Source organism: Podarcis melisellensis, assembly GCF_964234715.1.
Source record: "Podarcis melisellensis genome assembly, chromosome: 6".
NCBI classification, from domain to species: Eukaryota; Metazoa; Chordata; class Lepidosauria; order Squamata; family Lacertidae; genus Podarcis; species Podarcis melisellensis.
In genome coordinates, this window is record NC_138538.1 from 98,664,255 (window position 1) to 98,690,123 (window position 25,869).

General features: G+C 51.5%; 2 protein-coding genes across 2 annotated transcripts in view; one reads left to right on the plus strand and one right to left on the minus strand.

Moving 5' to 3' along the window:
* Positions 1-378: 378 nt before the first annotated feature.
* Positions 379-12,266, minus strand: PHGDH (phosphoglycerate dehydrogenase). The gene is made up of 12 exons (XM_081915117.1): positions 12,109-12,266; positions 8,371-8,522; positions 7,013-7,078; positions 6,298-6,352; positions 6,086-6,184; positions 5,773-5,905; positions 4,920-5,068; positions 3,981-4,133; positions 3,305-3,437; positions 1,913-2,040; positions 1,281-1,503; positions 379-607 (listed from the first exon to the last, which is right to left on the minus strand). Exons 1-12 carry the CDS (start codon positions 12,247-12,249, stop codon positions 459-461), a joined length of 1,581 nt encoding a protein of 526 aa, XP_081771243.1. The 5' UTR covers positions 12,250-12,266; the 3' UTR covers positions 379-458.
* Positions 12,267-19,535: 7,269 nt separating this feature from the next.
* Positions 19,536-25,869, plus strand: part of PDE4DIP (phosphodiesterase 4D interacting protein) — a 114,651-nt gene continuing 108,317 nt past the window's right edge. The window contains exon 1 of the mRNA XM_081915005.1: positions 19,536-19,550. The gene's annotated coding sequence lies outside the window, so the exon portion shown is untranslated. The remainder of the gene's footprint in view (positions 19,551-25,869) is intronic.

The following is a 25,869-nucleotide window of genomic DNA, read 5'->3' on the forward strand; positions in this document are numbered from 1 at the left end:
CAGCTGCCTATTCCTGCCTTGCGGGGGGTCGGACTGGATGACCCTCAGGGTCCCTTCCAACTCTATGATTCTATGATAAATCCCTGTGATAAAAAATATGCCAACCACAGGAGGTAGCTCTTCTGCAGCCTGCCTCAGTGCTCTGCTTTCCTTTGGACCCCCTCAGCGAGGCCGAAAGAGGGGTCTTCTCACCTGGGTAGTCCAGGACCTTCACACGCATTGCCCAGGCCTGTGCTATGGAGAGGTCACTTCAGGGCTGCTAATGCAGCGGTTTGACTTCACCCCTGGAGGTGCACTCCATTGTCTCTCAAGACAGACCGATATCAACAAAAATGTTACCCCTCGGCTCTTGTAGCTCAAGGATGCAGTGGACAGCAGTTTTTGCAAATTCTTTTTATTGGAATGTGCAACATTGAATTAAGGAAACTTGCTGGCCCTGCCAGGTTTTGAACCACAGCTTAAAGGGCAACCTGAACAGCTTCTGTCACGTGTCGCTTCAGCTCCTGGAGGTTTTGTAGGGCAGAAGACACACTCAGGACGTTCCATGCCTGCCCAGCCACGGTGCCGGAACGGTGGTATGACAACAGCTCTGCCTTCCCCAGCAGTCCTGCAAACAAAACAACATTGAGTCCATGCATCCTAGGAGACAAATATAGTGAGATCAGACTGCTCTGTTTGGCTAAAATGGCTTCTATTGGGGGAGGAATAAGATCTAACAAAACATTGGGGCTGCAGATAATGGGACGCAGTCATGGCCGTATGCTGGGTAAGAGCAGTTTTGCGCCCCTTAAGGAGTGCCCAGGTGTGGCCATCTTCCTGAGGAAGCCTGAGGGTGGCACAAACCTCTCCCTGGGAAAGAGAGACCATTTCATCCCTTACCTATCTACAGCTGCTCTCTGCACCTGCCGTTCCCTGCATCTGTTTCCCCACCCTTGAGGTTTTCCTTGTTGGTGTCTTCACCCAACCATCCCCAGAGGTTTCCCATTTCCTGTTCATCCCACCCAGGATCCCTTCCTCCTCCTTTTCACCCCAATCCTTCCTCATCTGTGGGGTTAGGGTTAGGGTCAAGCATTGGCACATGTCCTTCTCGTCTTTGGGGCGCACAGGGCTGGAACAGCAGCCCCTGAGCAATTCCAGGCCTGACAAACTCCGTCCCAGCAAAGCACTCTTCTGTTACACGGCCCCGATGAGTGAAGGATGCACTGTCAAGAGACAAGGGTTTCCCCATGCCAATTGTTAGATTAGGGAGCTCTGAAAGGGAAGAGGAGGCCTCTCCTTACCAAGGACGGTTGGCAACAGGCTGGCATCAGAGGTCTTGGCTCTGTAGAACAGCAGGGTGCCGGAGAGGGGAACATGCTGTTTGAAGACGGCTCCGCTGAGTTCATGCAGGACAGGAGTGCTGCCTTCCACAGACCCAACTAACACATAGGGTGACTCTTGTGCAGAAAGTTGCAGCAGGGCCTCGTCACTACCCAGGGCTCTGCTACTGTGGGTTGTGGTGATCTGCAGGGGGGAAATGGCAAAAGAGATGCAGAGCCTGTTCATTGCAGAGGAGATCTGCTTCCAGATTCCCTCTTTGGGGAACTCGAGGCGAGCTCAGCTCTTGCCCATCATGGAGCAAGAGAGAGAGGCAGGGAACAGCAAGGCCCCTGCTGAGAGGGCAAGTGTAAAGTCTGCTCAATGCGCAGAAATTCAGTATGTGAAACTGAGCCACATATCTGTGCTGAGGAAGCTGCATCAGTTGAGTTTCTGACTGTTTTGCAGCTGCAAAGATAAAAACCATTTCTGGGGGGGGGGGAGAGACGCCACCCTCTCCTGAGCAGACCAAAGGAAAGGCTCAAAGACCCACTGCTACGTCGAGGCTCCCCAAGGAGCCGCCCTAGGACCTGTCAGCGGAGGGCACCAGACGTACCTTCAGCCCAGATTCCTGTGCCAGGAGAAGCCCATTGACAAGGTTTGCGTCCTTCTGCACAGTTTCCTTAAGGAGGCCGATGGCCACGGCAGGGCTCAGGTAGCTGCCCGCCTTCTGCAAGGTTGCGCCTAGTGAGTGTGACAGGCATGGTCAATTAATTTAAAAAATGTCCTGCGTGTTTCCTGTCCTCTCCTCACCCTGCAACCAGAAGACGAGTCAATGATCAAGGGCTGTGCCAGAACCAGACACCCCAATCAGCAGGACCCTGGGGCCTGACTTGCTTCTTGGCGGTATCTGTGAAAAGCAACACTGGGGCTGCTGCCTCCTTGTGTGCAAGCCTCTCACTAGCTCCCCTCCAGTGGGAATCGCTAACAGCCCCCCACCCCTTTCCCTTTACACAGGCTCCATACTGGCACCTTAAATAGCAGCGGGAAAGGTTCACTTGCTCAGCCATCAGGCGGCTGTTAAAGGGACAGCATCAGGGCCGGTAAACAAGCCCACAAGCCTCACTGCAGCTGCAGCAACACATCAAGATCCCATTGCTTCTCCTCAACTGCAACACTGCAGCAACGGAGCACATTCTCATCTCTTCTGTGTATTCATTAGTACCACCCATGACAGACTGCTACCGGTTAGCGGCTCATGTTTCCTTAGCAGCAAGAGCAGAGGGGGACGCAGGCAGTTAGGGGCAGGCCTCTCCCCACCAAGACCTTGTGGACTTGGCAGAAGAGCAGGGAGGAGGCAGAAGAGCAAGCACACACCCAAGGCAGCAGGGCAGAGCGCTGGGCCTGCGATAGGCAAGTTGCAGGAGGACGAAGCAGCATGGCGAGGAGGCAGAAAGGCCAGAGGAAGAGACAAAGGAGAAGCTTTCAAGAGGGCTGCAGAACAACTGATAGAGCATGTGGGGGGGGACCTGAGCCGCCCCCCAAGGCTGGGCCTACAGCTCCCAGGACCCGTGCTGGCCGTGGGCCGCGTTGGTGTGGAGTTGGGAGTCCAACCACAGCGAGGTTTCCCCAGCCTTGTGGTAGCTAAATAAGCAGGGCTCTGTGTCTTCTGCACCAGCACGTAAAGGAGGACCCGATACAGGATTCAGCTCCCTGAGAACCTTGGATGTTCCTACATACAGAAAAACAAGCTTGCACTCATCATGGTTGCAGCAATTGCCTTAAAAGTAAATGGTTCATGAGTGGCAAAAACTCATTGATATGGGTTGCAAAATTCAACTGTTTTTCACGCAGAATGAAGAAGGGGTTTTAAAGCACAAGAACACAGAACCCTGCACTAAGGAGAGGTGAGAGAGCAAAAGCAGGGGGGTAAATAGACTTAGGCATTTAAAAAATAAAACCCGACAGGATCTCCAGCCCAATGCTGCTCCTGGACCTCTCCTCTCACCGTGAGTGACAACCTGAACGCCTCCATTCACTGGGTGGCTCAGGGCCTGCAGCACAGTCCCCAGGGCCCTGGCCAGGGCAATCCATGGCTTGGTATGAGGTGCGTAGGCACTGTGGAGAGCTTGGCCATTGACCTGAGGGAAAGAAAAAACCTCTGCTCCATTTCTCCTGCCTGTACTGCCTGGGACCCACAGATGACAACACTTTTAATGAAGGGCAGTGCTTCTCCTTCTGCCTTCCTGCAAAGCTACCCAGGCATCCATCCAAAGACCTTGCCTGGGCTCAGTTCTACTGTTGCTATCATTTGCTAAGCAGTGATATTAGCAGTTGAAGAGTGCAAATGCTGAGCTTGCTGGATCAAAGCGTGACACTTGCTTTGCAAAGAAGTTGAGCCAGACTGCCACGTGACACTTTCCAAGTCTGCCGAGTTGCACTGCAGAATATTTTGCTTTATCTAACAAGCTTGTCTTTAAACAAGCATTGAGAAAACCAACATGCTCATGCTTTGCAGAACAGCTATTTTGCATCTTAAATTGCTAAAAAGCTCAAATTTTAGAAAACAAAACAAAAAAGAACAAAAAACCCCAAAATAAACCACAGATTTAAACTAAAAACCAATATTAAGATTAATTTTATAAATTGAAAAACAAGAACAACAACTGAAGAGAAGGACTCACGGCGCCAACCAGTGCCCTGCCCTGGGCCCAGTCCACTATTTGCACTGCAATCTCCCTGCCACAGCGACTCTGAGCTTCTCTGGTGCTGGCACCCAAGTGGGGGCAGCAGATGACATTGGGGTGGTTTACCAAGGCCTTGTCCGTGGGTGGCTCCTGGAGGGGGAAGAAGAAGAGCCGGGTCGGTTGCTAAGGCCTGCCTTGTAGCCACAAAGCATTTTGTACGGCTTCCTTGTCCAAGCTGATCTCTTGCGGACGGCCAGTGAAGGGGAATGTTGGGAGAGTCAGGACAGACAAAAGGAAGTCCTTCACACAGCGCAGAGTTAAACTACGGCAATCGCTCCCACAGGAGACAGTGGTGGCCCCCTACATGGAGGACTTTGGAAGAGGACGAGGCAAATTCCTGGAGGAGAGTAGCTCTCAAGGGCTACCAGCCACAAGGCAGCCATGCTTCTGAAGGCCAACGGCTGGCAACCGCGGGAGCGGAGAGGGCTCTTGCGCTCCTGTTCTGCTGGCTGGCTTCCCACAGTCATATGGTTGGCCCCTGTGAGAACAGGATGCTGGGCAAGATGAGCTCCAGCAGCCACGCTCTTCTGTTCTCACACCCTCAAGCCCCTGGGAACCAGGGGAGGAGTCCTGGAGCCCTTTCATGCTTCCAGATTCAGCAAAGTCCTGGCAAGGCTCAGGCGCTCACTCCAAAGGCTCCCCTCACCAGCAGCATTTCCTCCACGAGCCTCTTTGGTGCGGCTGATCTGTGCCGGGGAGCAGAAGGGTTGTCTGCTCTAAGGCAAGGCACTGGATGAGACCCTCTTGCCACATGCTGGCATTCCAACAACCACACAAAAGCAAGAAGGGCTCGTGTGCAGCCCGAGGCATTGAAAGAGATCCTGGTGGCACCCCAAGGAAAGCCAGGGAATGAAATCCAATGCCCAAGCACCTCACCTCCGTGAAGACATCTAGGGCTGCTCCCCCACACTGGCCAGACTGCAGGGCCCGCAAAAGGGCACCCTCATCCACAATGCCTCCTCGGGCACAATTGATCACCTGGACCCCACGCCGGCACCGAGCAAAGGTGGCGTCATTCAGGAGCCCTGGAAAGGAGGCAGCCGTCAAAACACAGGTGGCAACAGCTCCCACGCCACTCCAGCCGCAGCCGGCTTTCCTGAGGAGGGGGGCAGCAAGGCGAGCCCACCATCCCCTGGGGGGCTTGGGGGCTGCACGTCTATGATTGCCACACCCCCAAATGTAGATGGGTGCCACCCTGGAAATCAAGCTTTCAGTTTCTTAAAGAAGGAAGCAGTTTTCTAATCCTAAAGTTGAAAAATTTGAAAAATGCATAGAGTGCTAGGAGAAGTTTCTGAGGCTTTCCTGCATATTAACTCTTTGCTCCTCTGCATGAGTAACAGAAACAGAATTATGAAAAACAAGCCATCAGGCAAACATCGTTATTATTATGGCAGCAAGAATACAGCTTTCCCCTGCTGCCTTTCTGTACCAGCTGTATGTCTCCCGCTTGAGGCGATCCACGGACTTTTCTTTCTGGCAGCACCCTTCCTCCCTCACATCCATGATCCACCTTCTGCACTACCCCCGTACGAAGGCTGGGCTGCCTCTGCTGCTGCAGCCAACTTCCCACGCCCAAGCAAGTTGTGGGGGCTCCTCAGTCCCCCCACACAGCCCTGCTGCCCCATTCGTGGTGGAACCAGGCAGTTTCCCAGTGGAGCACTCTGCAGGCACACAAGCAGCCCAGGACCCTGCAGGATCACCTCTGGCAGTCCCCAGGAGCACCCCTTACCTGTGGTGGAAGGTAGCAGAGGGGTGTGGACGGTGATGAAATCACACAGCGGCCAGACTTGTTCCAAAGGCAGCTGCTCAACTCCAAAAGCAGCAGATTCCTCGGGAGTGATGATGGGGTCATAGCCTATGGTCTGAAGGCCAAGGCGGAGAGAGACCGAGAGCTCTTTAAGGTCGCTGAGATTCCCCACCCCATCTCAACACCCCCAGCATGGAAGAGAGGCACAGGGCCTCTTGAGAAGGCAATGGATCAGGGCCGCAGGATGTGCCTCCTCCAGACCACAAGTGGTCCCCCTCTGTAAGGGCATTCTTACCTTCATGCCAAAGGACTGCATCCGGACGGCCACTTCTCGTCCGATCCTGCCTAGGCCAAGAATGCCCAGTGTCTTCCCCTGAAGCTCCATCCCCATGAACTAAAGCAAAAAGCACACCTCCGTGTGAGAAGATGGCAGACCTTGCCTGCGCAACGTCCTTCCTGCGCCCCAGCAGCACAGCGGGAGATGGAGACCCCAAGCCAGCCTCCTACCTTCTTTCGATCCCATTTCCCTTCCTTCATTGAAGCTGCAGCTTGTGGGATTTGCCTGAAATGAAAGACTCCAGTTTAGCAGGTTCCAACAAGGGCGCAAGCCACAGCAGAGGAGCCATCTGCATGTCTTCTTCTCTTGGACATGTTGGTGCGTAAGATTTAAGATTGTTTTGGTTGTGGGGGAAGCTCATTTTCCCAAAGGTAGGAATGGCCTGTGTCCAAAAGAGACACAGCTATGGAAATTTTCACAAGTGTGTTTGTGTTTTGTTTGTGTAACAAAACCTAACAGCTACTTCTTATGAGGCAAAGGAACTGCAGGAGGAGGACATTTGGAGTAGAACAGTGGCAGGAATGCCTTCACCCTTTCCCTATTCTTCTAGAACCCACCTCCCAAAAACATCCCCTTTCCCAAACAGGGTTTCAGATGTGTATGTGAGGGCCCTTTTCTGCACGGGAACGTGTAGCTTGAAGAGAAGGGTTTCAGCAGAAAAATAACAGGAAGGAAGGGTGAGGCACCCCTCCAAAGCTGCTTTTCTGTGACAAGAAGGGGGCTGCCCTAGTTCTATGGAGTATGTCTGCACAGATAGTGTGCAGCTCCATGTGAAACATGTCGTTGGGGAGAGCTACAGGTTCTTCTCAAGCCCAAAGAGATGCAGTGCGGTGCAGCCGGTGCTTCTGGAAGGCCTTGTTCTCTTCCCAGAGCCCCATCACCTACCTTGCCAGGCTCATGACCATGCCACACGTCAGCTCGGCCGCACTGAGGCTGTTGCCAGTCGGTGTGCTGAGGAGCAAAACAAAAGCAGAGGAAGTTGGGTGGAGCCCCTGGCAAAAAGCTCCAAGGCCCCCCAACACTTCCACAATGAGAGCTGTGAACTCTGTGCCTGTTGCTCTTCAGAGACAGCAAATACTCCCTAGCATCCCTCTTGTGTAGACCTTTAGGGCTCACCCCCACCTGCCCACCAAGGCACAGGTCAGTGCTCAAAAGCTCCGTGTCTGAGCGCACACACCCCACTCCCTGAGACAACTTTCCTCCCAAGTTCTGCTTGTACAAATTTGGGCAAAGCTAGCAATGCATCTAAATCCCCCTAATGAGGATAATGTGTTATCACCCGAAATATTCCTCACAGGCAGAATAATACTTTGCTCCCTCTCCTCCTGTGGTGCAGTTAGGAGGAAGAAGCTGTTGCTTTAATTTTCAGTAAATTGCAATTACCCAATATAGCTGAACTGAGAAATATGATTAGTGTTAACTGTGGTTAAGGGAGACAAGTACAGCTCGCCCTCCCCCCTTGCCATGCCAAGGATCACTCAAAGTTGCATGGCACTAGGGAGCACAGCTCAACCACAGGGGAAAATCCCTGTCCCTGGGACTGAATGTTTTGGCAGAGAGCCCAGCTCCAAAACAAGCTGGAATGTTTGCAGAAGAGGGCAACCAAGATGATCAAGGGACTGGAAACCAAGCCAGATGAGGAACGCTTGAGGGAGGTGGGTCTGTTTAGCCTGGAGGAGACTAAGAGGACACAGGATAGCCATCTCCAAATATCTAAAGGGCCGTCACATGGAAGATTAAAAAAGCTTGTTTTCTGGTACTCCTTGGCAGTGGTGCCTGCTCTGTGGAGCACCCTTCTATCAGATGTCAGAGATGAACAATTATATGACTTTCCGAAGGCATCTGAAGGCAACCCTGTATTGGGAAGTTTTTAATGTTTGATGTTTCACTGTGTTTTTTATATGATGATGGAAGCTATCTAGACTAGCTGGAGCAACCCAGTCATAGGGGTGAGGTATAAGTATTATTATTAGTTCAACAGTGGAACAGACTCCCCTTCCTTGGAGCGTCACAGGCTGCTTCGTGAGATTCCTGCATTGCAGAGAGTTGGACTAGATGACCCTTTGAACCCTACAAATTTACGATTCTATGAACTACGTTGTGCGTGTGTGACTATGTGGGGGGGATACCTTGGGGGGTCTTGAACTAATAGGTTGTTGGCCTCCACCTTCTTTGGACACCCTTCCTGCCAGGCTTCCTCTGATCTTGTGACACCCCCTGCGCCCATGTGAGAAGCGGCTTACTTCATGACCAGGATTCCTTTCCTCGTAGCAGCATCAACATCCACATTGTCCACACCAGTCCCGGCTCTACCAATGACCTGCAGCTTCTCAGCAGCATTGATGACCTCTGCAGTCACTTTGGTGGCAGATCGCACAATGAGCCCATCGCAGTCCTAAAGAAATCACAGCAGGAGTGAGCAAAGGGCTGCCTAGAGAACCGGAAGCCAGCAGAGAGGCTGGCGGAGGAACAGGGCTTAAAAAATTGAAACCATTGGCCAAGGCAACTGTTGTTTGGCTTTTGCAATTTATGTTGCAAAGAAGAACATTGTCACCCTCCTCACCAGAAAAAGCTGGAATAGGGATGAGGAAGGTGTTTTCAGCCAATGTGGTTCAAGGCAGAGAGTGCTGAACGCTGACACATCAAGAGGAAAGTTAATCAAATTCTCTGCTATTAGTCTTTCAAATTCTGAGGTGTGCTGTAAAATCAGACAGGTGGAGGCAAGTTTCATTCCCGTTCCACAAGAACTGAGGCTAAACCAAGCAGATATTCTGCACCTTCGGCTGTTCTAAACAAGCACAAAAAACTGGGAGAGGCAGCATTTCTTTAGCGCCAGCCAACCACATTTTAACAAAACAGCAGTTTTCCATGGTGGAATATTTTCCAGTGGTTCTCCCACAAAGCCCCTCCCTGTGAGAAATGGGAATGGGAGATTGTCTATAAATAAAGCAAAGGACCATGAAAGAGGGAAAGGTAGAGAAGCGATCAACCTGAAAACACTTTTGCCCTTCCCTAACATCTGTGGTAGGGCAACAGTGAAATATAAGGAACAAGGGGTGCAACCCTATGTGATGTTCTCCTCCAGTCCCACGGAAATGAAGGTGAGCTCCCCAAGGAAGTGGGCTTCCTGAATGAGTCCCCCCTGCATACTTTCACTTGCTCTAAATTGGTTGAGATCTGGTTTCAAAATAGGAAAAGAAAATGAAGGCAATGAAAAATGCAAGCATCCTAATTTCAGCATGTCTGAAGAGTTGTGTGCATGTGCTACCCGAACAATTACAATTTTTACTTTAGAGTTGTTTTGTATTTTATCCATGATGTCAAAAACTTCACACACCAAGTTTTAACTGTTCAATATCAAAATGTCTCTGCTTTTTCTTTTCTTTTTTTGAAATCATTTTTATTGATTTTACAAAATAAACTCACATTTACCACATTTAAATTTTAAAATAAAACAAGATTCTTCCAAATCTTAGGACTCCCCTCCTTTCCTCCGTGGATCCTTTATACAGTTGAACCTCGTGTTATGGATGGGATCCGTTCTGGAGGCCTGCCCATAACATGGAACTGACGCAAGCCGAAGCGCCTCCATCTGCGCACACGCACGGCACCATTTAGCACTTCTGTGCATGCGCGAGCAGCAAAACCTGGAAGTAACCCATTTCTGTACTTCCGGGTTGTCGTGGGACGCAACACGAAAACACGTAACCTGGACACAACATGAGGTATGACTGTACAGTGGTACCTCGCGTTAAGAACTTAATTCGTTCTGGAGGTCCGTTCTTAACCTGAAACTGTTCTCAACCTGAAGCACCACTTTAGCTAATGGGGCCTCCTGCTGCTGCCACGCTGCCAGAGCACGATTTCTGTTCTCATCCTGAAGCAAAGTTCTTAACCCGAGGTACTATTTCTGGGTTAGCCGAGTCTGTAACCTGAAGCGTATGTAACCCGAGGTACCATTGTATATCTAAATCAACTGCACATTATACTTTTTCCACATTATGGTCCTCCAAAATATCCAAAGTCTTTGTAATGTTGCAAGAGTTACTAAAAGCTTGCCAAAGAGCTCTTTTAAGTGTAGTCTGTATTTGTCCCGTTCCCTATTGAAGTTTTCTCCTCTTTCCATCGCTTTCCCCATTCTAAAGCAGTGTTTCCCAACCTTTTTTGGGCAAAGGCACACTTGTTTCATGAAAAAAATCTCGAGGCACACCACCATTAGAAAATGTTAAAAAATTTAACTCTGTGCCTATATTGACTACCATATTTTTCGCCCCATAGGACGCACCGCCCCATAAGACGCACCTAATTTTTTGGGGGGAGAATAAAGAAAAAAAAAATTTTCCCCTCCCCAGGCACGGGGCAGGCGCGGGGGAAGCCCAAGCTTCCCCCGACCCCAGCCCCCAGAACAGCCTGATATCCGCAAGCCTAGGGAGCCACACTGGTCTCCCCAGGCTTGCGGAGAGGTGCGTGAAGCCCGGGGGCGCTCTTCAGCGCGCACCAGGCTTCGGGATGCAGGCAGCTCTGCGCTACCCTCCAATGCCCCGTGCGGCTTCGCGCTGGGATCCGGGGGGTGGCGCGGAGCTGCAAGAAGCCCTGGAGCGCAGGCAGCTTCGCACCACCCTCCGGAGCCCCGCGCGGCTTCGCGCCAGGATCCAGAGGGTGGTGCAGAGCTGCAGGAAGCCCTGGAGCCCAGGTAGCTCCGCGCCACCCTCCGGAGCCCCGCGCGGCTTCGCGCCGGGATCCGGGGGGTGGCGCGGAGCTGCAAGAAGCCCTGGAGCGCAGGCAGCTCCGCAGCACCCTCCGCAGCCCCGCGCGGCTTCGCGCCGGGATCCGGGGGGTGGCGCGGAGCTGCAAGAAGCCCTGGAGCCCAGGTAGCTCCGCGCCACCCTCCGGAGCCCCGCGCGGCTTCGCGCCGGGATCCGGGGGGTGGCGCGGAGCTGCAAGAAGCCCTGGAGCACAGGCAGCTCCGCACCACCCTCCGCAGCCCCGCGCGGCTTCGCGCCGGGATCGGGGGGGGTGGCGCGGAGCTGCAAGAAGCCCTGGAGCGCAGGCAGCTCCGTGCCACCCTCCGCAGCCTCCTCCAAAGGGCGCCCCGCGCTCCGCGCTGCAGGCTGCCGCCCGCAAGCCTTGCGCGCCGGGGGGGGGGAGTTCCCCCAGGCGCCCAAGGCTTGCGGACAGCTGCGCGAAGCACGGGGCGTCTTCCAAAGGGCGCCCCGCGCTCCGCGCTGCAGGCTGCCGCCCGCAAGCCTTGCGCGCGGGGGGGAGTTCCCTCTCCCGCCTCCCTCCCGCGGCACACCAGGCAAGGTCTCACGGCACACTGGTGTGCCGCGGAACACCGGTTGGGAAACACTGTTCTAAAGGTCTCTTCTCCCGTGTCTGAGTGAGCTGGTGCTCTAAGCTATACCGGACTGGAGAGTTGTAGCAAGTGCGTGAGTAGCTCAGCCAGGAGGAAAGCAGGCGACACCAGGAATGTTGAAGAGGAGATGGATCAGTGCCAACTCTTCCATTTCCTGGGGTTGCCAGCGCTTGTTCTGCCTTGCCCAGCTAATGAAGGAGCAAGGCATTCTTAGGGCCGGTGCTGCCTGTCTCAGGCTTGGAAGAGGAACTAAAAAACCCAAACGTTTTCAGAGTTATCAAAGTGCCTTGACGACATGTGGGTCACTGCAGAACCTTGCTTTCTTCCAATACAGGTTTGCCATATTGTGAAGAGCAAAAAAGAGGACACATTTGCCGACTTCTGCTTTTAACTATGGATCACTAGGAGGATTCTCATTTTACATACCCCTGAAAAGGAGGACGTGTCCTGCAAAAGGAGGGGCAACCCTGAGATGCTAACGCGATAAACTTCTTTCCAAACCCCTGGTCGCCCTTCTTTCCTGCCTTGCCCCTTCCAGCTCCGGAGATGCTCGGGGCCTGGGGGCTCTGCTTCGCGGGGCTGCCCTCGGACCTCCCCCCGCCGCGCGCCCTCTGGCGGGGCTCACCCGGATCTCGGCCAGCAGCTCCTCGGGGCTGAGCCCGGGCTTCTCGGCCACGCCGACGCCGGCCTCGCGCAGCAGCCGCGGGCACGACGGGTCCAGGCTGTCGCTGAGCAGCACCTTCCGCAGCGCGGCGCCCGACGCCATGCTCCGCTCGCCGCCGCCGCCGGAGAAGGCGAGGCTCGGCCGCGCGCCCTAAAGACGCCTCTCGCCGCCGCCGCCCCATTGGAGCAGGCCGGCCCCGCCCCGCCGCGCCCCTCCGGCCGCCTTGGCGTCCGCCCCTCCTCCTTGGGTCGCTCCGGCTACTGGCTGTCTGATAAATGGAGAAATCCACCAAATCGCGCAGCAGGAGCCGCGGGGTTTGCACAAAGCGCAGCTTCCTGCAGCGGACACGCCGGGCTCCCTGCAATCCGCGCGCCACGTCGGGACTCCCCGCTGGCTTCTCTCCGGATGCTCCCGTCAGCTCCGGGCAGCTCGGCCAACGGTCGGGAATGATGGGAGTTGGAGTCCTGCAACACCTGGAGGGCGCGTGCCATAATTGGTTGCCCCTTCCTTGGTGTTCTGCCTAGAAATGCTGAACTCATATCTGATGTGCAACCAACTTGGTCACTTGGGCTGCAAGACGGGCAGAGAATTCCTACTTAAATATATGGTACAAACTGAGCTTGGTAAGGTGCACTCAATTTAGAATGCCTGATTGATAAGTCCCTTATCCAAGCAAACTATACTTTGCCTTCATCTGGGACCCAGGAAAAGTTGTCGGATTCTCTTCGCAACTCATGGCAGAAGCTAATAGTGCAGCCGCTTCTGCTCTGTCCTGCCTGCAGGCTAGATGTCCCGTTTTTGGTGCTTGTCACCGTCGCTCCAGGGCTTGGGGGAAAGCAGGCAGTCTCCCCCTCCCGCAGTTCCAGGACCCCCGTTTCCCACTCCCACCCCAGCACCCCATTTTCCAGCTGCTTGTGCACATAGTGGCCATCCTTCAAAGCCCTCTTTGTCACCCCGACCCCCACTCCTTTCCACGCCCATTTTTATTTTTTTACTGTTGTGATTTGCAAAATTGCAACAAGATGTCATGGTTACTCCTGCCTCCTCAGCGCAGGCTTCCACAGCATGCTCAGTTTCTTGCTGCTCCAATATAAGCCAGAAGTGTTCATGCCTCGCAGAATTACCCTTTAGATTAGAAGATTTTAGGCCGTGCTATTTAGGGAGTGGCAAGAGAAATCAGGACTTGCCTCCTCCTTGCAGCTTTGATTTGCCCTTACTCTGCCCCCAAATAATAATAATAATAATAATAATAATAATAATAATAATAATAATAATAATAATAATATATACCCCATCCACTCTGGGTGGCTTCCAACAAAATATTAAAGTGCAATAATTCATCAAATATTAAAAGCTTCCCTATAAATTTATAGCTGCCTCACACAGTATAGGGTAGAAGCAGGCAAATGCTGGAATATGAAATGTGTGCTTCTACAAAAACATGCAAAAGCCATCTTTGATATGAGCTCATATCTGGTTTATGCTCAGTAGAAATAAAAAGGGAGCCAAGTGTCTTTGGAGGGCCACCTCATTGCACAAAGCCAATCGTTTAGCCTTTGATAAGAAATGTTGCATAACCTTTCAGTCACAGCGGTTAATCACCTCATCATGATCAATCCCTAAGATCAAGGTCAATTTCAATATCTCCAAGCTTGAGTTTCTGCTCTGGAAGTTAATCCTATAGAGAGACACGAATAATTCTCCTGAGGCCATTTTAGTCTTGCCCAAAAGCTGGCAGGGAGAGACTGCTTAAAACAGAGGAAGTCCCACGCTGCCCTGCAGACCCAGGGAAGGGAACCTCCGGCGTGAGGGCCAAATGTGGCCCATCAGGTCTCTCTGTGTGGCCCTTGGACCTCTTTGCAGGCCACACCCCTGGAGTGTTTTGGGGGGTTGGGTAGAAGGGGTCCTGGTACCCTGACATGGCCTCTTGCTTCCTGCAGGGAGGAAAGAAAGAAATGTGTGTGGAGCAACTGGCCGCCTGTATCAAAGGAAACCTTTCTAGTCCTTGCTGGAGCCACTTTTGTCTCTGCCCAGCCCTGCGCACCGTGGTAACAGAGCCCTTGGACTGAAAAAGCCTCCCCATCCCCTCCCCAAAAACGATTAAGGAAGGAGGCAGTAATGAGCAATGGATTCCTTTCTCACGCCTCATGGGTTGGCCCAGACAAGCCTCCCAGGCTAGAGAGTCCCTGGTAGTCCGTGTTGCCTGTCCAGGAGCCCAGGTCCCTAAGGCAGAAGTGCCTGGGAAGAAACGGTTGGTGCTGAGCCTGAAAAGCTAGCTGCCCCCACGCCAAGTGGGTGAACTGGTGGACTTTAGTGGAGAAGGAAACTTACTGTTGTGGCTCCCACTTGATGGAGAACTCAAACTCAGGTCCGGGTTTCTACCCAAATCATTAATGTTCAGATGGCTGCATGACATGCGCAAGACACAGCTCAAAGGCTGCACAAGGAGAAGCATTGCTGCTCATTTGACCAAAGCTGGTAGGTGTTGATAGTTAGCAGACCGGGCAATAGGCAGCCTTATCTTTCTAGCTTACAGGATGGCAGCTTATCTATTATAAGTAATACACAGGTATTTCCTATAGGTTTTGAGAAAGCCATGTTGATTCATGCAGTCTTCTATAAAAGGAATTTTTGAAATCTTTTTGTACAATTGTGCAAGATCTGTAATAAAACAAATGGTGACTGTGTAATGCTTTGAGTCGAGCATATATAAACATATATATGCCCAGCTTCCATCAAGAGAATTCATCTCTCCTTGTCTCTCCAGCTGATACTTCAGCTTCAGCATAAAGCGCCCAGGGGTCGCATCATGTTCCTGAGGGGCAGAGAAAGGGATTCAAATCAGTCCTGAGCCTCTTACTGTTTTTTCTTTTTCCAAGGCTCCAAGTCTGTGTACACATTGCTGACTTAAAACACAGCCAGCTCATTCTTTTTCTCAGTTCAGATTGAAGTTGGTTTGCAGGAAACACATCAAAATGCAGTATTTCATAAGAAATGACAGGATAGATGGGGATTTCAGCTCAAGAGTCTCCTGCAATATTGGAGAGGTTGCGGGGACAGCAAGAGTCAGTAAGTGGGGATTTCCTGCTGCAGGGAAGCTCTTGGCTTGTCTCTTCTTGCTGCTGTTTCACCAAAGCTCAATGCCGCAGGGCTTCCTCTTGATCTCAGACTTGGGCCCATTTATTCTTTCCCATAGAGACTCCTGTTCTATTTTCTGTGATAGATTTGCTGGCGGACGACAGCATGTGCCATGTTGGGAGCTGAACCGAAGATTGAAGTCCTGTGAAAGTGTCGCCTGAGTGGTTATGGGGGCACGTCAGATGAATACAATAAGCTTAGGCACATCTAACTTGTGCACATTCAGTTTTACATGCCTCCTGGCAAAAGATTTAAACAGAGGACAAGCATCCAGGGGCAAACGACTTTGGCCTGCCTACGTGCCTTGAGCCCAGTCTGTGTTTTGACTACTGTATATGCAGTTTTGACTTTAGGTGTGATCCCTAGAACGTGACCCCCCCCCAATCAGTTGTGGGCTCATTGTGCTGCAGCTGCAAAGCCCGAGTTCTGCCAGATTCTCAGAGGAAGGGAGATGAAAGACTGGCACACTAAGACCCAGAGGCATTGAGAGCATTGCAGCAGATGCAAAGCATATAAACAAGGAACAGCATTTTCCATGGGCAGGAGTAGCAGTGCTGCTCACTGAGTTTCAAAGCATTCAGCCTAAGGAGAAGTAACTGCCAGTGCAGGCCCTGGGAAAGTGAGCGCTTTCCGCCTTTTTAGAAATGCTGTGTAAGGGCAATCTGGCATGTTCTGTTCCTCGGGGGAAGGACCACTGCTGCTCTGCAAACATTGGCAGCTGCTCCAGATGAACGTGATGACGACAGAGTCAGGAGAAAGTCCAAGGTAACTGCAAACAGACAGTGGGACAAAGCTCAGCCTCAAACAAGCATGTTTTCATCTGGCTTCAGTTCTTCACACACACACACAGGCCAGGGGTCCAGTTTCCTGCCAGTTTACCCAGTGGGTTATTCTGCCACAGGCAGGTTCCCATGCCGTCTCCCCAATGAAATCAATGGAGGCTGCAGTATAGGTGAGGGAGTACAGGGCTGTTGAAGAACATCTGTCACTCACTCTCTGTCATAGAGAAGCCATTAATGTTAACTAGGTTATGCAGTAGCTTGGCTGGTTTTCTCATAAAAGCATTCTCTTCTGAACTCTAGCAGACTCCTCATGCAGCTGAGCCTCGTGGGGTGATCAGGCAGAACATCGAGTAGCTTCTGAAATCTTTGAGCTTCTCACCACTTCTGAAGGCCATGGCACTCCTGAAAATATCCATGGTTTCCACCTCCCATTTGGGTTTTTTCAGTGCCCCAGTGCTGCACTAGGATGGGGGGGGGTTCTGTACAACTGCAGGTTAAAGAAAATCTCAAACTATATTGATCCTTGTCTTAAAAATATGTTTTAAAAGTTTAAAAAGGATTGCTGGAGAAAGGGTGCTAGGGGAGGTGTTTTGGATGCCCACCCCTGGAGCGCAGGCCCACTGTTACCCACAAAGGAGGAGAGCCGGGGGGGGGGGGCTCTCTGCTGAAGGCTCCCTCCCAATCCAGAGCCTACCCTCTCACTCCTCAGTACTCCCCCCCAGGATTTTTATCCCCCCTCCTGATTTCAATTGTTGGGAAAACTTTGCTAGCCTGTGTCATTCTGCACCAGCAGAAGACTCCAAGGCAGCCCCATAGAGTCCATCCATAATCATTCTTTCTGATTGTTTTTTAATGCATTACTGTGTTTGTATCTTATATGTTGTAAGCCTCGTTGACTGTACTCTATACATAAAGTTGAGATATCAATTAATAAATTAAACCTTGACATGAAAGAGAATATTTGAAACAGGGTAGTAACTACTCAACCCAAAGGGACAGAGACAGACAGACAGAAGGAGAGAGAGTTGGAAAATGGTCTCCTTTGCCTCTAACATCTAATTGGGTTGTGCATGTCCTTCAGTAGATGTCGTGGTTTGCCAGGAATTTTCTATGTGACAAATATTGTTAGCCAGGGAACAAAAATATTATTATGTGTCTGAATCTAAAATGTTTATTAATCTTATTACAAAGTTTTTAATGATAAAATAATAGCCCAATTCTGAACATGTCTGCTTACATAACAGAATCAGCCGCTAGGTGGCAGTAAAGGTTTAGTAGGAGAAGCAGTTCATCATCCGAGATGAAGAGGGATTTGCTGTCCTCCTTCGAGAGACAATGGGGACAATGGAGCCGGTCCGGGGTGTGGCTGCTGTGGCTGCAGACAGCTTCTAGGAGCTGCGTGCAGAATGGGGATCCAAGGTGGGCAAACTGTTGCAGAAGGAGCACAAGGTGTCCCCCACCAGAGGCCCTAGCCCTCCGCTAACTCCCCACATACACCCCAGATACGGCTTTCACATCTCCACCCGAACAGATCCATGGACGAAAGTAGGTTGCAGAATACCTAGTACAGGGCAGGCAACCTAAGGCCCGTGGGTGAATCGCCTTCTCAGTCTGGCCCAGGGACGGTCCGGGAACCAGCGTGTTTTGACATGAGTAGAATGTGTCCTTTTATTTAAAATGCATCTCTGGGTTATTTGTGGGGCATAGGAATTTGTTCATTCCCCCCCCCCAAAAAAATATATATATAGTCTGGCCCACCACATGGTCTGAGGGACGGTGGACCAGCCCACGGCTGAAAAATGTTGCTGACCCCTGACCTAGTGGTTGGGACTGAAGGCAACAAAGCTACCTCTTCACTGTCCATGCCTTCCAGGAGGATCTCCCCATTTTGTCTGCAGACGGTGGAATTCCCAGTTCCGCTCCCCAGCATCGCCTACTAAATAATCCCAGGCTATACTGGGAAAGGTTTAGAATGCTCAGAAGAGTCACATGTAGGAACGTGGCGTGAGAACCCAAGACACTGCGATGCGAAGAAAAGGACCACAATCTACTGAGCCACATCTCCCAGGCTCCTCTGTCTTCTCCCATGCCTCCGGGGCCTGCCCACTCCACTTTGCCACCTGAAGTGAAACAGGAATGTGCCCCTGCTCCCCCCCCTTGCTGAAACTTGGCAAAAGGAGAGCAAGCCATTGTCACTTATCTTCTCACAACAATGCTGCATGGAGGGGTCTAGTGGCAGCAGAAGCAGTGGGGCAGCCAGGGGACCACTGGCTGACTAGCAGTATATGTGGAAAGGACCTTGGGGTCTTGGTGGACTGCAAGCTGAACATCAGTCCATTGTGTGATGAAGCAGCAAAAAAAGCAAATGCTATTCTAGGCTGCATCAACAGAAATCAAGTGTCCAGATCAAGGGAAGTCCTAGGGCCACTCGATTCTGCCTTGGTCAGACCACACCTGGAAGACTGTGTTCAGTTCTGGACACCACAATTTAAGAAGGCTGTTACATGGGTGTAGCCAGGATTTATGTTGGGAGGGGGCAGAACCGAGTTATCTGTGTCACAATTGTTCAGTTAATTCAGTATTTTTATTTATTTACTTCATGAGGGGCAGCTGCCCCCCCCTTACACCCATGGATGTTGACAAGCTGGAACGTATGTAGAGAAGGGCGACCAAGATGATCAAGCCTGATGAGGAACGGTTGAAGGAGCTGGATATGTTCAGCCTGGAGGAGACTGAGAGGAGATAGGAGAGCCACCTTCCAATATTGTATCTGAAGAGCTGTCACATGGAAGAGGGAACATGCTTGCTTTCTCCTTCTCTGGTGCATAGGACTTGAACCCATGGCTTCAAGTTACAAGAAAGGAGATTCCAACTCAACATCAGGAAGAACTTTTGGTCTGTAAGGGTTGTTTAACAGTGGGATGGAAGGTGGTGGACTCCCCTTCCTCGAAGCAGAGGTTGGATGGCCCTCCGTCAGGGTCGCTTTAGCGGAGATTCCGGCATCGCACGGGTTGGACTAGATGACCCTTGGATCCCTTCCAATTCTACCATTCTCTGATGCCATGATTCTCCCACAGACAAATGTGCTGGCAAGCTTCTATACCAGCAGTGGCTGCAGATGTAAAATGGTTATTTTTTACTTCTCAAGTGGGAAATCGTATTAAAGGTACCAAAGACCAAAACCATAAATGTGTTTTGTTTGTTTGTTGTATTCTCATGTCCTCACGCGGCTGCTGCAAAACCTTGTGTGCTGGCGCAGGAAACTCCTTTCTGGAGGCGCCCCGTGACGGATGCAGCGCCCGGCTCGTTTTCTGCGGCTGCTCCGAAGGTTTCCTCTGTCTCTCGGAAGAGATGCGCTCCTTTTCTCGGTCCTCCTTGCGGCAGCCCCTTCGCTCCGCCGAGACGGCGCCGCGGCTGCGCGCGGGTCAGCTGGAGGCGGCTCCGGGAGCGCGCGGCTCGGCGACGGCATCCCGGAGGGAGCAGGTACGCGCCGTCGCGGGGAGGCGGCTCGGGGTCGCGGCGCGCCGGAGGGCGCGAGGCCGCGGAGGGAAGGCGGCGGCGGCGGCGGCGGCCTGGGGTCGCCCCGGGCCTGGGGCGGCGCAGCTCCAGCGCGCAGCGGGCCAGACAGCGCAGCCCCGGGGGCCGGGGCCTTGCTCGAGGGCAGAGGGCGCCCCGGGGAGGAAGCGGGCGGCCTTGGGCAGCCTCGGCCTGGCGCCGCCCGGAGGGTCGTGTGGTGCAATGGTCATTGCCAGCGGCCTCCCCCCCCCCCGCCTCTTCTTCTCGGGCTGCTGCGCGCTCCCTTTCCGCGGAGGCTCTTTGCTGCGCCCGCGCGCCAGGGGGATCCCGAGAGGGGCGCACGGGGATGGTGGCCTCTTACCCCGCTCGCCTCTTCCCGGGGCTTCTGCTCCCGGGCGGCGGCGGCGTGTGAACCTGAAAGCAAATCCCTGGAAGCGCCCAAGCTGGTACCCGGCTTCATGACCCCGTTTCACAGGCACAGCCAGATGGTTGCTGGTTTGGGGTGGGATTCGCCCACATCCCGGCACAGTGGAAGTTGACTGCAGGCTCTTATACAACAAGCCCCCTTCCCCTCATAATCAGACTTTTTGCAATAAGGAGATGGACGAGAAAATGCCCTGGAAAGTGCGGGGTAATAGTTGCTCAAGGCAGGATCTGACCTCCCTGCAAACAAATCAGAATGTTGTTGGCATCCATCTGTCTGGAGAGACAAGGGAGTGCGACCTCCCTCCCTGGGGTGCAAGCCTGGGGACAGTGTCTGGAGGTCCTGGGCTGCCCGGATGGCAAACCCCCTCTCTCAGCCTCGCTGATGGGGCCCAAAGGAAAGCGGAGCAAGATGTTTGGCCCCAGGTGGACTGCAGGGGTTGCTGGAAGGAGGCCTACAGGGAGCCATCTAACCGTCTTAGGGCCTCCGCTCCAGTTTTGTGTAGGGTTGACCCCTCAGCCTTTCTTCTCCTGGAGAAGGCAGCAAAGGTTTAAGGTCAGAGGCTTCTTTCTCCTAGATCTGCTCCTCACTTCCCTCTACAGCATGTGCAGAAACCACCTTCTTGACTGTTGGGTCCTCTCTTGGCCTTCATGGAAATCCCTAACTCACCAAGGGTTTCAGACCCCTCAACTCCCCTCAACTGCTTCAGCAGGCCAGTCAATGCCGTTTCCCGGGGTGTGTCCGCTGTCTCGTGCCGACAGCTTCTAGGAACCACAGGTGAGAGTTGAGTGCTGGGTGGGCACCAAAGGTGGACAAACTCTCTGCAGACTTTGTGGAAACAAATCAGACCAGTGCTTGGAGGCATTGATGTCCTGGATGTGGGCAATATGTTGAAGCTGAATCCTGAAAAGATGGAGGTCTTTAGTGTCCCAGGAAGTGGAGAGACATCCGGTCATGAACAGGGTTGCACTCCCTTGGATGGAATAGATTCACAGCTTGGGGGTGTTGCTGGATTCAGCTGGTGGCCTTGGTGACTAGGAGGGCCTTTTTCGAGCTCTGACTGCTTCACCATCTCTCGCCCCTTTTAGAAAGGCGTGGCTGTGGTGACGCCATGCTCTGGTAACTTCCAGAATAGATTGTTGCAATGCTCTATACAAGAAAGGAGAGTCCAACTGAAGATCCAGAAGAGCTTTCTGGTGGTACTGTTTAGAGGTTGTGGGCTCTCCTGTAGTTGAGATGCCTGCATCACAGAGGGTTGGACCAACTGAGCTGCTTGGGATCCCCTCCCACCTTACAATTCTATGATTCTATGACTCCTTTCCCCTTATAGCCCACCTTTCCTCCAAAGTGCTCAAGGTGGCCCTCCTGGTTTCCCATTTCCCATGTTATCCTCACAATGACCCTGTGAGGTAGGTGAGGCTGAGAGACAATGACTGGCCAAAGGCCTCACTTGAGGGCCAAGCCGTGGCTTTTACCCTGTTCTCCCAGGTCCAATAAATGTCCCACAATGTTACTCCATATTCTGGAAAGTAGGTCTAGAAGTGAAGAAGCAGGAGGACCTTTTCTCATAGCTCTGGGCGTTTATGGCAACCCTTGTTAACAGTTCTGGCTGGCAACTTTCCCCTTTCCACCACCCCTGCCTATATGACCTCCTAGTTGCCCTACCAGGTCCAGCACCACCAGCTGCCGCTGTTATTTCCCCTTTTAAGCCAGAAGGGAGCCTGGTAGCGGAGCTCTTTTCAGGAAGGAAAGGGTTAAGCAACCCCGCCCTCATGGTCCCTCCACCCCAAATTTCATTTTTTTAAAAAAAATAATTTTTATTAAGGTTTTCCAAATTAAAACAAATAAAATCCAATTCATAAACTTTTTCCAATATCCAGGACTTCCCCTCCCCACCCCCTCTTGTGTTCCAAATCTTCCAAAAAAGCAATAATATTCAACAAATTCTTATTCCCAAAATACACTCATCATCAATAACTCAATTTATCCAAATTTCCATCCCCTAAGGTCGACCTATTCCCTTCCACGAGTTCCCCCCTTTCAAATATAGTACAGATGAAAATAGAATAAAAACAAACAATAATTTTACAACCTTTGGATTCCAAATTTCCCTCCCCTCTTTCCCTGTTGCGTTCCTCCTATCCCTCCACTTCTAATGTCTTCCTGATGAACCCACATTTCACTAAACCCACATCCCTCTGGTTCTTTACCGGTCTTTTTTTTTAAATTACAGATGTCCAATCATAGAAGGAGTCTATCAAAGGGGGCCCATTTCTTCTATCCAGATTTTTATATCCAGGAGTATAAACTCCAATTTTATATCCATAAGCTTGTCAAATCTGGATTTCCCAAATGTTCCCACTCCAGTTCTGTCCAGTTCTTGTTGTTTCCTTGTTCTTGTCAATCACTCTCCTCCTTTTTACTTCCCTGTTCCCTCACAGAAATGTTCTTTTTCCAAAGGCTTCTAGTGTCTCTACAGAGGCTTGTTATTCAGGAGCAAAACATTACATCATGTTCCTTTCATTTTTCAACAGATTAATCCATTGTTTCCAGTAAAGTGTAGGCCTCTGTAGACAAAATAATGTTCCATTTCTGCAGTTTCCCAGGAGATTAAAAGTTCTATCCAACTGTTCAAGTTTCCAGTCGAAAACACATGCAATGTCCCTCAGCTCCTCTAGGTGGATTACAATAACAAAGTTCCCTTCCAGATCACATCCACCAGTCCAAATATCTTATAAATCCTTATTTGAAACAATTTATCTCCAATTTATAACAAATGTAACCGGCAAAGTCCTCATAACAAAGTCTCAATTTCATTCTTCCGTTTTGACAGCTCTTTGACAGCTGTCAAAACCTCCTTTATTCTTCTCCAGGCATTTTCACGAATCGCTCCAGGGATTCCGGGGGGGTTGCTTTTTAATACGAATTCCACTTTTCTCCTCCAGCTCAATCTTATAAATTTCCCTCGCGAAGTTGCTAGTTCGGCAAGATAAGGTTCCTCTCGATCTTAGTTATCCAGTCCTTTGTTTTGGCTCTTCTACAATTTGGGGGGGGGGCTGACTTCCTTTTTTCCACCTCCCCCGTTCGCTCCAAATTCTAAAAATTTATCCCTCTTTTTTTAGTCCATATTCCAATTACTCACGGGTTCTTCTTTTGGGTCCAAATTTTCAATAGAAGAAGTCAGCGCTCTCCGCCGGATGGCATGCGGCTGCGCTCGGCAGGGATAGCAGAGGACTCAAAGCACCACGCTCCTCCCCGGCACCCGATCCGTAGCCTTTAAAAAGGCTCCTTCACGAATCGAGAGGGCGCTGACGGTGCCAGCCGAGTCTCCATGTCCACGGCCTCCGTGGCCGTGGTTTTTAAGGGTCCCCGCCTCGCCGGTGCGGTAGGACCCAGCCCCTGCCGAGCAGGCTCCCTCCGGAGCTCGGAGGGAGCCCGCCATTCGGCGATGGCGCCGACCCGGAAGTCCTCCACCCCAAATTTCAGCCTGTGCTGCTAATTTTCAGGGAGACTGATTCACTTATCTTCTCCCATGGAGCAGCTATTTTGTGCCCCCCAGTCACTTTCTGAGGATGCAACTTCACTAATGGTCTTCTGCCCTTTGAAATCTCACTTAGCCTGTAATGCTTCTGCGGTTCAGGGCGGGACCACAGGAGCCATAAATGCAGCTGAGAGTGAGAAGACCCCTTCCCCAGAGCCCAGAGGAGCAGCTGTCTCTCTGCAGAGGACAAGAGGGCAGGGAAAGAGCAGTGGCAGGCTTCATCCGATATTTTCTAAAAGGATCCTCTCCACACTGGGGCTCTTGGCAGCAGTCTTCAAAGCTGAATCTACCAGGAGCTGAATAATTCAGCCTGCTCACCCAGGGCTTTCTGTGATGTTAAAGTGGTCAAAAGCCCCTTGGCCAGTCAGTGCCCAGCCGTTTGGCCTTAGATAAAGGAGGAAGAGCCTTTTTCCGCCTGACCCAAGGAGCTGCCTGCTGCTTTCTCCACCTCTGCCTGCCTGGGCTCCACGGGGCTGCTGACTTCACGGTGCCAGGCAGTCGCTGGGGAGGCTCAGCCTCTGGATTCTGCAGGCAGCACTTCCTTCCCTTCCAGGCTGCATGCCTGTGTGTGCTGCTGAAGGGGGCAGTTGTTGCTTCAGGCTTCCCTCCCGCTTAGTTTCTTGCAAGAAGGGAGGGCCTCACGGTGAGCCAGGCAGGTCTGGCGGGAAGCCCTTTCTCCATGTCTTCTTCCTGGCTCATCACCAGTCCATGACCTGAGCCAAAGGGGGCTGGCAGAAGGGGTAAGTAGGGCTTTTCCCCATTCGTGATAATAGACTTTGGTGGGCTTTGTGGGCTTCTTCCTGCTTGTGCCTTTTAGGGTTCCCTGCAGTGAGTGGGCATCTCTTACTGGGTTGCACAACTCTCTTCCCTTGTGGCCTGAGCTGCTGGCGCTGTGACTCTTAATGCCCGACAGTCACAGAAGAGCATCTGCAGAAGAGGCTGCCTTGGGACAGCTGGCTTGTACTCTTCTTTGCCCTGGCGCAGCCCACCCCTGCATTTCAAGCCCCCTGGAACAGCGGCAGGGAGCATCCAGGGAGGGCTTGCACCCCCGAGAGGAGGCGTTGGGCTGGGCTCTGCTGGAGAAGGGCCCCATTTGCTGGGGGATGAGGAGGCGTCAGAGGCGTCCTTTGAACCAAGTGAAGGAACCCTGCTGGAGGCAAGGCTTTCCTTCCAGGGGTGCTTTTCCCACTTCTTCAGGGAGAAAGATTCACCAGCCCCACCCAGAGTGAAACTCCCTCCTCACAGTGAAGGCACAGAATGAAAAAGCTTATTTGTGACCCCCAAAAAACCCTTCACCTGTGAAGCAGGGGCCCATTCAGTCACCCCCAAGGGCAGGAAGGCAGCTTGGATGCTGCTTAGCACTCTCAGCTGCTCTAATTTTTGTTTTCTGTGCTAACCCATCGTTTTTAGTGTATAGATTGATGTGAGCTGTCTTGTAGACATTTAAGTGGAAAGTAGTTGGAAATGCTAAAATAATAATTAAACACTGTTCATATGGCAGGCAGCATTTTATCAAGTAAACTGTAAAGGATGTTCATTTTATTATGTGCCATAAGCTTTAAATCCTTCTTGGCAACTTTTTTTGCTGAACTGTTTAGCCTCCATGCTATGTTTACGTATTTGATTCTCATCTATAAGTAATAAATCAGTCCTCTTCTTTTTCAGTTTAATCTTATCTTATTGTCATTCCATTTCTTCATTCTATGATAAATATGGGGTTTTTTTGCCTGTCAACTCCACCCCCATGCTTATTTTATATTTTATAATAACTTTGATATGTATTGGCTCCTCCTCCTTTATTAAAGTGATTCATTCATGAAAACATGGAATGGCATCAAAATTGGGACTGACCCAGTAAAGTCTGATGGGGTTATATTTGGGGCCGGGGGGAGGGCATTGGTTACAGTTCTCAGGTGCAAAGGAGGAGAAGATCTGGGCCTTGTGCTGAGAGCAGTTCTATAAAAGAGGGGGTTGGGACAGGTGTAGGACAAGGCACACCATCCCAAATTCCCTCTTCTACAACTGGTAAGAACCTCTTTATTGTTTATGTCTGGTTATCCTGTAGGTTATTTGTATTTCTTCTGTGTGGTTTTTCAAAAGTGTCACATTTTCTCCAGGATGCTTGCAGGTTTTTCAAAACAATGATAAAAGAAACTTAGCTGCAGTATATATCAAAGACTGGGGGTGGGGGGATGTCAGTGTAGTTAATAAGAAGAGTCAAGGAAGCTGTTTGCAGCACCTGTAAAAGGTCTTTCAAAAAATGGAAGTATTGTCCAAATAAAGAGAACAAAAAGGAGTACAAACTTTGCTCCCCCCAAAGT

Coding starts and splice junctions, on each gene's coding strand:
- PHGDH (XM_081915117.1), bottom strand. CDS start 12,249: ATGGCGTCGGGCGCCGCGCTGCGGAAGGTGCTGCTCAGCGACAGCCTG. Junction 5,069..5,772: donor TCTGCTACCTTCCACCACAG/GTAAGGGGTGCT, acceptor CCTCCTTTCCAG/GGCTCCTGAATGACGCCACC. Junction 4,134..4,919: donor CCCTAGATGTCTTCACGGAG/GTGAGGTGCTTG, acceptor TTCCCCCTCCAG/GAGCCACCCACGGACAAGGC.